Here is a 12,045-nt window from a genome sequence, read left to right on the forward strand (position 1 = left end):
ACTTTTTTGGTGTGATTTTGTTTTTGAGGGACAGTCAATCTGAATGAAGTTTACTTTTCAGGGAAAAGGAAGCTGCACCAGCTCATCTAGCACCAACAACCATGACATGCCCGGAGTCAAATAAATCATCCATTTTCTCCCATTCTGATGCTCAGTTTAAACTGCGGCAGGTCATCTCGTTCACGTCTACATGCCTGCTGTCTTATTATTGATTAGATCATTTTTAATGAGCAAATAAACAGGTTGTAGTGCGGAAAATTACTGAGATTTTTACTAAAAAGTGTTCATCCTGTAAGCATGTGCTATATCTGTTACAGTAATAATTATATTTGCTACTGTATCAAACCTTCATATATAGTCTGGTATTTCCACATTATAGTTCATACTAACCCATACATTACCACAGCTGTTTCACACACATTTACCACATTCAACAAAATATGTTGCAGCGACTCTTCATATTTTAACTGAAATGCTAAATATATATTTGAGAACAACATATTTCTTTCTACGCCCGTACCCTCACCTATGGTCACGAGCTGTGGGTAGTGACAGAAAGAACGAGATTGCGAATACAAGCGGCGGAAAAGGGTGGCTGGCCTCGCCCTTAGAGATAGGGTGAGAAGTTCAGCTATTCGGGAGGGGCTCAGAGTAGAGCCGCTGCTCCTCCTCATCGAAAGGAGTCAGTTGAGGTGGTTCGGGCATCTGACAAGGATGGGCGCCTCCTGGGCAAGGTTTTCTGGGCATGTCCCACAGGGAGGAGACCCCAGGGCAGACCCAGGACACCCTGGAGAGATTATATCTCTCGGCTGGCCTGGGAACGCCTTGGTGTTCCCCCAGACAAGCTGGAGGTGGTGGCTGGGGAGAGGGAAGTCTGGGCTTCTTTGCTTGGGCTGCTACCCGAGTGACCCGGCCCCAGATAAGTGGAAGAAAACTGATGAATGGATGGATGGATGTTTTTTTTATTATTATTATTATTGCAGGTCACATTGATTAGTTATACACACATTAGACTTCATCACCTCTGAGACCTGAGCAGCTTGCACACATCTGCAATTAGATACCAGAAGAAGCTGCTGCTGATCCAGAGCAACAAACCGACCAAAGATGCTGAAGCACATCTCCACCGGCCCACACACAGGTGTTACACCAGCATCCAGCAGGTAGTCGTATCTTGAGCACCTTTCTTTTAAATCCTATACAGTGCCACTAATGATTGTCATTAGAAACTTTGTGCACTCTCTGGTCACTGCTTTAAAAGTGAAAAATGTAAATTCACCCCTTTTTTTGTTTTCCATTATATTGCAACAGTATTTCACCCAGCCTCTGTAATAACTGCCTGTGGTCTGTACATTATTGAGGTCCATGCAAAGCTGCGAGTGTCCTCAATAGGACAATTACAGGCTGATGTTTGCTGATACTATCATGACATTTATATTTATAAATCTTCAAGAAAACAGGTGCAGATTGATATAATCCGAATTATAAAAACAACAATTTACTCAGTGTAAATTCCAGTGGCTAACTGATGAAACTATATATGGATGAGTGAGAGTCTTTTATAAGAGGAAAATGAAACGGGTAAAAAGTGTGGCATCTTTACTGCACCTGGTAAAGACGGTAACACGATGGAGAAGATGGCAAAGCTGTAATACCTTTCACCCAGTACATGACTGTTTTCTGTGGCTATGAGTATATTGAAATGAAATTATGTCAGAAATAGGTTAAGAGTACATGGCTTTTGAACATGCTAATAAAAGCACTGTGATGTATTACACATACATTACAGTGAGATAAATGTAAAGACAAAGAAAAATCAAACTGAAATTATATATATACACGTATAACGGAAACAAGTTTGCAGTAACATGTGGCTGAGTAAGACACAAAAACATGAGTAACATTGCTGATATTTCATAACCCCGTGGGACCGGTGGGGCCTGTAAAAGGACCACTCGTGTTTCCTTCTCATAGCCCGTCAGTGGCTTGTTCAGTAAACACTGAGGCGTCTTCACGTCTTCCAGAATGCATTTCAAACAATACTTGCAGTGTTTTCTACATCTTATAATACTATAATAATTACTTAACAAAACACTTTAACTAAAACAGAACAGTGGCCAAACAGCCTGTGAAAATGTAAATCTATTTACAAAGTAAAAATTAAATAGATTAAAAATAAATTAACAAAACTATTGGGAAATAGATTTGCCAGCATCTTGAGTGAAAAGTCCTTTCCCTAAAACATTTTCAGCTGGAGCTGCAAGAAGAAAGAAAATAAAGAACCAATTACAAGTGTCCACTTTGAAAAATAAACAAAGCAGAAAAGTTAAAAACTCTGATCACCTGTCAGCAGCGTCGTTGTCAGCCTCAGCACTGCTGTCAGCTTTGGATAGTGATGTTCGCAGTGTACTGGGATCTATAAAACACAGAAAGAGGAGGTTGATACATCCATCATTTTAATGTGAGAGGAAGTTTAAATAAATAATATCGGAAGCTGCTCCACCTTGAATCCAGCGGATCTGCGTGGCTGGGCCGTAGCCTTGCTCATTCTTTGCAGCGATCCGGAAGACGACTGCTGGTCGGTTGGAGGCAGAGCTGTCGATGTGCGCGTTGTCCAGGTGGCTGGAACTGACCGAGCAGGAGGTCTTGGTGCCACGGTATATCCGGATGAACGCCATCTGACCCGGCCGATCCGAAGTGGATGAGCGGCTCTTCCTCACTGCCATGTACATGGAATACTCCAGGATCCGGCCCGATGGAGATGAAGGAGCCTCCCAAGTGATGTGGACTGAATCAGTGGCCTACATGCAAACGATACCGAAAAGCACATCAAATACATTTTCCAGTTTTCCTGATCTTTGCATCAATATTTCTTGATACTGTGTGTCACCTTGGTAATCTTAACAGCAGAGGGTGCTCCAGGGAAGCCAGGCTGGCAGGTTTTGAACTCGCTCACTGGGCTGAAATCTCCCTGGCCAAAGTAGTTGATGCCTGCAACTCTGAACCTGTATGTCTGACCGGTAGCCAGCTCCTGCTTCTCTCTGCCCTGGTAGTCCTGAGGCCCTGGCAGCTTCTTCTGAAGGAGAGAGCGAGCATGTGAGGGTAAGATGTAATCCATAGGTGGTTTCTTCATAAACACCATTCACTTCTGGTTTTTACCTCTTTAGTGTTCGTTGCCCGACTGTTGATGGCAGATGTCACCTGGTCACCATCAGCAGGTAGGTAGTAGTGGCTGACCTCAGAGAATAGTGCTTTGAACACGCCGACATCAAACCACACAGCGTTGTCTGGATTCTGCCGAACCTGTAGGTGATGGTTTGTGGTGTTAGTATGAACCAAGCTGAGAGGCAGAGTTAAAAATTCACTATCAGAAGAAAATCCGACCTGATCTGTGTGGGTATAAAAATCTGCTGTCTTGTCTGCAGAAACCGGCTTTTTGCCTGTAAAAAGGTAAAACAATCAACACGTTTTAAAATCCTCACCAGTCAAATATCACTGATGTTAGAGCGTAAGAGCCACCATTACCTGACTGGAGCTGAGCTGAGCTGCTGAGATCTGCTGCTGCAGTCTCCTGCCCAGCAGCTACAAACAGAACACACAGAAACAAAAACAATCTAAAAATGTCATAATAACAAAATCCTGCTTTGGAGAAAAATTAAATTACATTATAGGTCACATCCGGTTCAGTAACACAATCTGATGTGGCCTGCAAATTTTGAAGCATTTACATTCTGTCATAAACAGTGCTGTGCCTGCACCAAGGCAGAGTATATGATAAATAAGGATAATTTGAACTGTGACTCGTACAAAGCTACTCTAGCCACGTCAAAGAATGCATTGCTTTTATATTTTTTTCAAGTTGAGTCTAAGATTAGAAGTCATAAACTGGAGTAAGAGTTTATTTGTGCAGCCATGTTTCTGCAAACATATCTGACTATTACTGTGCAGGAGCTTAAATTCTTAAACACACATTGGTAACAGCAGATAGCTTCCCCTCCCTGACCTTGCGTCAGCTGGAGGCTTCTTCCTATTAAAAGGGAGTTTTTCCTTCCCACTGTTGTAAATCGCTTGCTTATAGGAGGACATCTGATTGTTGGGGGTTATTTCTGTATTACTGTAGTCTTTATCTTACAATATAAAAGTGGCTTGGTGACTGTTGTGGTGATTTGAGGTCGTATAAACAAAACTGAAATGAACTGTATAAAACAGCATTTAAGCAAGAACCACCTGATAAGAGACTTACTGCAGAGTTTTAGGTTAGAGTCCTCTTTCAAGTCTCTCCCATCGATCCTCCCACCCTGTGCTTGACTGTCTGCTGAGCCATTTGAAGATTTTGCTGAAGCATCCTGCTGCAGCAAAGCACCCTGAGAAAGAAAAAAAACATCAGGGAGAAAATTTAAGCACTACGTCTGGACTGCTGGCGTGTTAGTGTGGCTGTATGTTAGTGTTTGTGTATTAAATCTTATTTATAGATAGTTCTGGGTGATAAAATGATAAATACAGTTATTGTGAAGTAACTTTTCCTCAGTGTTAAGATAAAGCCAGTAGAGCTCATTCCATTCACATTTTGACAGATAACCCAAAAAGCTAATAAGATTAGTACTGAACTGAACTAATGATGTGGCTGGATCTGAGCTATAGCCACATAATTTTAAACTGAAGCACCGTGTAGGACTGGCAGCCGGCAATAGCACACATGATATTTGGGCGACTGAAGCTTTGTACACGATTAAATCAGGAACAATAACAAGAGAGAAAACAAAGGGGAAAAAAGTGACTTCTTCAAAGACTTAAGTCACTTGGACGATGAAATGTTTCTCCCACTGACAGCACAACGCCCACAAGAAGTGATTTGATTGACATTGATCACTGTTCTTCCCCCATATTGCCCAGCCTTTATTATTGATATAAGAAAGACTCTTACCTGTGCTGCTCCTTTCTCTTCTCGGTTTGCGGTTTCTTCATTTTGACAATGATGGGATCAAACCATTTTACAAAGAAAGTAAAGAAAGACTGATAGTGTCAATAGTGTATTTTATGAGTCTGAAAGCATTGAAATTGTTCCCTTTTTGCTGTATTCTGTTTGCAGTGACCATTAGCTCTACACAGAAACGTTTCCATCTAAATCCAATAAAGATTTTAATATAAACTGATGAAGTCACTGAAGGCTGTGCTTTCCTTACCAGCAGATTGGTTTTCCTTTCCATTCTGACCATCTATTCCTGTTGGATCCGCTGGTTTGGGACCACTCACTGTAGTCCTGGGGGAACTTGCAGGCTGGATCTGGAGGATATAGCAGTCTGCCGCAGCCAGGGGGCGCCATGCCACATGGAGCATGCTGACAGTAGATTTGATGAGCAGCACTGCCTCTGGGGTCGCTGGTCGATCTGAGACCAAAGGATTTTTAAACAGATTTGTGCTTTTTGCCCCCCCAGCACCGACCCCATTGCCCTAACTCGCTCCCCCGTTTCTCACCTGTTTCCAGGTACCACAGGTCCTTGCAGCACACTTGGTAGTTCCAGCTCTTGCGGTATCCATCACGACCGCTCCAAACGTAAAGCCTGGAGCCAACACTAGCGGCGCAGTGGCCAGCCCTGGCTCTTGGCCTGCAGGCATATGGATCATCGGTCTGTGGTCCCTGGCTCTGCAGCTGGTACTCTATATCATCATCGTGCTGCTCTGGGCCAAGGTTCTGCCAAGTCATAGTGTCTGTGATAGGAAAACCAGGTAACAGTGAGCTTGCTGGCCTCCATGAAGGATTGTAGGAATTCCATGGATGAGATTAAACAAACAAACAAAAAAGGCTCACAGGCTACAGATCTCATTTACAAAACCACTCATAAGTTATTTTAAGGGGTTATAATGAGAAGAACTCACCTAAGTTGAGAACGCTCAGGGAATTAGTGCAGATCCATTCAGTTCCTAAAGCAATGTGCGTCTCTGACTCTGGAGCAGGAATCCAGCCACCAAAAACATACATCCTGCAGACAGAACACACCAGACTATGTCGAAGGACATTCTGGTTTCATATATACACAAGAACTATAAAACAATAACACACAAACATTGGGTGATGTAAGACTTGGATGCAGCTGCTCATCCATGAAAACCCATTACAGCTCTCTATGCACTGTTCTTGACCAATTAGCTCAAGGCCAAACTAAGTTTGGAGGTCTGGAGCAACTGAATCTGCCAAAAGTTGGTGACCTCTGCACATTATGTGCATCAACAGCAGATGACCCTGCTTTGTAATTTTACATCGCCTACCACTTCATGTATGTTGGAGTTGCTGTCATCCCCAGTGGCTTTCACATTGTTATAATACCACTAACAGCTGACTGTGGAATATTTATTAGTGAAGAAATTTCATGACTAGACTTGTTGCACAGCTGCCATCCTATCACGGTACCACACTGGAATTCACCGAGCTCCTGAGAGCAACTAATTCTTTCACAAATGTTTGTAGAAGCAGTCTGAATGCCTAGGAGCTTTATTTGAGCCACCTGTGGCCATGGAAGAGCCTGAAACACCTGAACTCAATGACTTGGATGGGTGAATACGTTTGGCAGCATTATGCTCAGGACGAACTGAAATATGATGTTTTATCAACGTAGATAATCATTTATAAAGTTAAGCTGCATTATCAGATTTAGCCACATGGCAGAGTATAAAGTAGGGCTGCCACAAACGATTATTTTGATTATTTTTGTGATCAGTCGACTAATCACATCATGCATCTATTGGAGGTAAAGCGTACAGCTTATTTTAACAGCATGCATCTGCTCTTATATAACTATCATTAGTTTACAGCTTGAATATGTGCTAACTAAAAATAAAGACAAGATGATAGTTTATTAAATTTTTAATGAAATTTGCAGATGGTCTCAGTGGAGTTTAATAAACTCAGCCATCTGCTCCTTGCTATCTAAAATACAACAGGACATTGGAGTAAATTCTCGACCATCTCACACTTCTGTTTATTCAGTTTTCTAAATAAATAGAAAACTGATTATTCAGTTTGTGAAAACTATAACTTTAATCTCAGCCAAACTGATTTACTAAGGAACAAATAAAACACAGAAAAAAGCCAAACAATAACATTTTTAAACTAAGTGACTTATATATCGTGTTTAACCCGAGTAGCGAAAGACCGCTGCTCTCGCCGGCTCTAGTGAGCCCTGAACCCCGGCTAGCTGTCGAGCTAGTGGGTAACAGACGTCTCTCGAAAACGTCAGAGCACTTTTGCAAATATGTGATGTCTTGATAAACTGAGCAGATATTTGAAGTTTATACAGCTACATTCTCGCCTGAAAATATGTTAAAAGTTTATTTTGTGACCCAGAAAGAGTAATAAGAGTAATATAAAACTGAAGGACACATCTGTCGGAGTCTTCGAATTTGGATAGCCTTCGTCGTGTCGCTGTAACGTAATAGGCCTACAAATGCGGCTTCCGAAGGATGCTGTCCCTGAATTTGGACACAGCAACGATGCTGGACACCGCTGCTTCTTCTTTGGGGTTTAACGGCAGCTGGCATCCTTGTACATGCAGTGCTGCCACCTTCTGTTTCAGCCCGTTATTACACTCTTAAACCCTAATGCTTATTCCTGTGTCTTTCGGGATCTTACAAAGCTTTAAAGGACGCGTCTACTATTAAATAAATCGTCGACGTAAGCGTGATTAGTCGACTAATTGTGGCAGCCCTAATATAAAGTAGCTTTTTGTTGCCAGAGAGGAACACAAAAAACTCTCTGGTGTTAATACATAAGAAGCTTACTTGTTTCCGATGACACTGGCCGAATGAAGACTTCTGGGAAATGGTGTGGAACCTTTTGTTTCCGGTATTGACCAAACCATTGTGTCTAACGACGACAAAGAAAAGATATAGGTGTGTTTAAATATTCCAAACTCCTGTTCCTCATTACCAATTAGAAATGGAGACATGCAAACAGGGCTTAAAACATCAAAGAGAAAAATCAGGGTGTTAAACATGTCACTTCTTGCATTCTGATGATTTTCTATTTAGCAATTTGAGTTTTTCCAGAAATAATTTCTTATGTTATTTCAGTTAATTCATCAACCCTTGAACTTAATATGCTTATGCACATTAAAAAAGAAAATCTCACATCTAATTGGGGATGACCGTTTTCTAATTATGAGGAATCTCAGTGGACTCACATGTGTTAGAGACATGGCTGAGCAAAGTTATATAACGTTACCTTTCTGTGATGAATGATTGCCAAATTAGCTTAAAAAGGTCAAAATAACAAAATGAAGCCTGCAGGGAATGACACAGCTGACACCTAACTGAGGAGCAATGCAAACAAAGGTTTAAATTCATAACGCTGGTTTATTTTCTCAGGGTTGGCAACTTTGGAGGAAGACTGAACACTGACAATTTTGATCATATGTAACTTCACCAACTTCTGGCACAACCAAAGGTATTTTCACCATTACAGTTTTCATTTTATACTTACTGCCATGTTGCACAAATATACAAACACATGAATTTTAGATAGATAGATAGATAGATAGATAGAAAGATAGATAGATAGATAGATAGATAGATAGATAGATAGATAGATAGATAGATAGATAGATAGATAGATAGATATACACACACACACTGCAAATCCTGTGTAGAGTTAATATCAACCAAACTTACTCTCACATTAATCATTAAGGCAGTTTTATTAAAAATTCATGCTTAAACCCTTTTTTTGTCCTTCTTTTTCTGGCTGGTCTGTTTAGGGATTGCCTCCATCTCACACTATACCTAGAATCCTCCTCTATCACACCAACCCTGTGCATGTCCTTCTCCACTACATCCATGAATCGCATTCTGTGGTCTTCCTCTTTTCCTCCTGCCTGGCAGCTGCAATCTTCATGATTCTTTGTACGATACAGCCACGATCCCTCCTCTGTAAATATGCAAACTATCTCACTGCTGCCTAGCGTTGCCTCCAAACCATTTAACCTGAGCTGTCCCTATGATATACTCATTTCTAATCCTGTTACACTCTTGCTGCTATCCTTCTGTCCCAAATCCTCCACGACTCTGGTCTTCCATCGACTCCACACTTGCATTTAGGTTGTTTCTTTTTGTTGTTGTTATACTATTGTTCTTTTTTGGCTTGCAATTTATTGGGCAGGATGAGAGAATGACAATTGGCAACAATCACAAGCATAAGTATCACTAGTGCAATTTAAATTTTAATCCAAGTGAACATCAAAATAAAGCTTTCTTTCTGCAGCTAGTCACTATGATATATAAAACCAAGATCACTCCTACCAAGATCAAGCTGCCAGAGGTCATCTAGCCGACTTCCTTGCATCCCTCCAAAGATGTAGAGCTTCGGGGAACCAAGGCCAGTGTAGGCAACTGATGTATGGGACTCCCGTGCAGAGGGACCACGGCCCTTTGTGTCTGGAATGTTCCAGCCTCTGGCCCCTGAAACTGACTGGAGCTCCAATTCATACAAGTCTCCCAAATACCTAAAATGGGAAAAACCCAATAAACCACAGAGCACTTACAGGTTTTTACACCATTCTTGAGAGTAAAGATGTGTCTGCACAGTACCTTGGCACGTTGCCATTGGGATCCTCACTATCATTGGCCAGCCCTCCAAACAGGTAGCATTTATTACCCACAAGAGTGAAGCTGTGTCCGATCCGAGGGCACGGCAGTGAGCCATTTCTGGGTGCCCTTGGTTTCAGCTTCTTCCACAGCCAGCGACTCGCCTGAGAAACAAAAAATATCTTTTAACATCTTCCCCATAACAGCAGCAGAGTTAGAAGAAGCTGCAGTGGAAAAAAGAGACAGTGTTACCTGGAGTTCATAGAGGCTGTTGGTGTATTTTCCAAACTCAACCATTCCACCAAAGACCAGTATTCGAGTACCTTCACAAACAAAGCCATGGGCTGCACAGCCAGGAGGGATGTCACCCCTAACCGCAGGTAGAAACCACTGCTTTGAGACTGGGAAAAAGGGTAGCTGTTAGCCAATGTATTATACAAGTCTTAATAATGTTTAATGCACTGGCCAAAGCTGGCCTGGAGACAATTCACGCATTCACGTTAAATATATTTTTACATACATAACCCAAACTGCACCTTAAGTAACAAAAGAACTTCATATATTTAAACAAAGGATGTGACGTTCTTACTTTTTTTTGGCTCTTGCTCAAATTCACTTTACAGTTCACTACATTTCGGAACTATAAAACTCTCCTGGTCAAGTAAGTGGATAGTTTACAAACATGAAAAAGAACCCAACCAAATAATATCGTACACGCAATTTTATAATTTTGCGGTTGTTTTATAAAGATATATGTAACACATATACAGTATACAAAAGCCCGTGGTGGAGGGCTCGTTAGCTTAAGGGGTCGTTTCCCTCTCGAGCATGCTAAAAACATTAGCCGCTAACCTGCTAGTTAGCGTGAATGCTAACGGTAGCTCACCAGTGTTGTAAACATGGAGATCCTCCGCTATCCCTTCGTTTCCACCACCGAAAACGACGATGAGCTCCCGGATTGCGACTGCACGGTGTCCATGCCTGGACCGAGGTATCACTCCTGTAACGGAATGCACTTTCCTCCACTGCGGATCCTCTTCGCTGCTCGTCATTTTCCCGTTGGGGAGCCCAAAGTTTGGCGCTGTGGACGTTTTAAAGATGGGGGCGGACCGGAGAGGGCATCAGGAACTTCAACCAAAGAGGAACAAACAAATAGGAAGTCTCACTCTGATCTTTGGTTTGGCTTAATTTTTCTGTATATGAGTTTTTAGGAGTTGCAGAGCAGTTCGTTAGATTAACGTGAAGAGATGGAGAACTATTCGGTGGAAGCACATATTCTTGATGCCTGTGACAATTGATTTTACACATGCATATCTGTCTATTTGTAGTCTTTTCATCTGAAAAAATATTTCTCATTATTTATTTTTATTTTTTGGGTGGAAGGGGAAAAACACAAAGTTTTGATTTCCATTTGCGCCAAAATATGTTCACATGTGCACATAAAGCATTTGTTTTAACTTGTTATTGATCAGATTGTGTGTGTTGATTGGTTACCAGACAGATTAATTGTCCGTCAGTGCAACTTGGCCTCTTTCATCCTTTCTCTCATTTGTCTGTGCAGTTTTGCATGTCCTGATGCATGCTATATGGCTGTATTGTTATGATTTTCTTACTGACTTAACATTTAAAGGTGTATTTTGTAATTACCCTAGGCAAGAAGTAAATAAAACTTTCACCACCAGTGGGCAGTGTTTGGCAAGTGAGTGTCTTAAAATGGTTTCAAATGTGCATAGCTGCGCTTTCATTTTTGATGTAGCCATACCCACCATCTCGCCAAGAGCCTTTTGTAGTAGTGATGTGTCGGTCGCCAACGAAATGGCTCTTAGAGCGGATCTTTTTTTCCCTTTCTCTCACCCTCTCCCTCGCACTTTTTTCCGCTTCACTCCGCACGCGAGCCTTGTGCTTTACGCTGGGATGAGGGGGGAGGGTCGGTAGAGTTACACTCGCAGTAGCACAGGAACAGAGCGGGAGGGAAAGAGAGAGAGAAAGAGAGCCAGGGACAATGACGTCACATTAGAAAGGTATAGTAATCATCCACAACTATTTTCAGTTGTGGATGTTAAAGGATTCAGAAAGTTTATTCATGCAGGCCCATATGACAGAGAATATGCATCTTCTTTTTGTTTTCATATTTTAATTTATATTTAATTGTGTTGTGGTTTGCAGTGTTTTGTGTTGTTTCACTGAAAATTTAAATAGTTAAAAGTTGAAATGTGAATAGTTGGTTTTAGTATTATATGATTTATTTATTACATTTTATGTGGAGTGAATAAATAAAAGTATATTTACGGTGGCAAACGTATGTAGACAAAACACGTACAAACTCCAAAACACATAAAAACTCCAAAACACGTAAAAATTCCAAAGCACGTACAAAAGATGACAGAAGTGCTCCAGGATGCTAGGGGCAGTGTTGAGCTTTTGTTACCTAGTGGCTATACAAGCCAGCAAGTACCAACAACTGGATTT

The 12,045-nt window shown here is 41.4% G+C and overlaps 1 protein-coding gene across 2 annotated transcripts; it reads right to left on the minus strand.

Moving 5' to 3' along the window:
• Positions 1-946: 946 nt before the first annotated feature.
• On the minus strand, positions 947-10,688 carry hcfc2 (host cell factor C2). Of its 2 annotated transcripts, none has more exons than XM_080291354.1 (17): positions 10,463-10,688; positions 9,829-9,977; positions 9,580-9,740; positions 9,292-9,494; positions 7,777-7,861; positions 5,878-5,981; positions 5,476-5,709; positions 5,184-5,387; positions 4,925-4,959; positions 4,244-4,364; positions 3,526-3,582; positions 3,385-3,440; positions 3,160-3,303; positions 2,891-3,073; positions 2,504-2,801; positions 2,344-2,416; positions 947-2,257 (listed from the first exon to the last, which is right to left on the minus strand). In XM_080291354.1, exons 1-17 carry the CDS (start codon positions 10,626-10,628, stop codon positions 2,248-2,250), a joined length of 2,283 nt encoding a protein of 760 aa, XP_080147480.1. In that variant the 5' UTR covers positions 10,629-10,688; the 3' UTR covers positions 947-2,247. The 2 variants fall into 2 exon arrangements, with proteins under 2 accessions (XP_080147480.1, XP_026003618.2); XM_026147833.2 differs by having other exon boundaries at positions 2,891-3,076.
• Between the last annotated feature and the right edge of the window lie 1,357 nt (positions 10,689-12,045).

The sequence above is a fragment of the Astatotilapia calliptera genome, chromosome 17 (assembly GCF_964374335.1).
Source record: "Astatotilapia calliptera chromosome 17, fAstCal68.1, whole genome shotgun sequence".
Lineage (NCBI taxonomy): Eukaryota > Metazoa > Chordata > Actinopteri > Cichliformes > Cichlidae > Astatotilapia > Astatotilapia calliptera.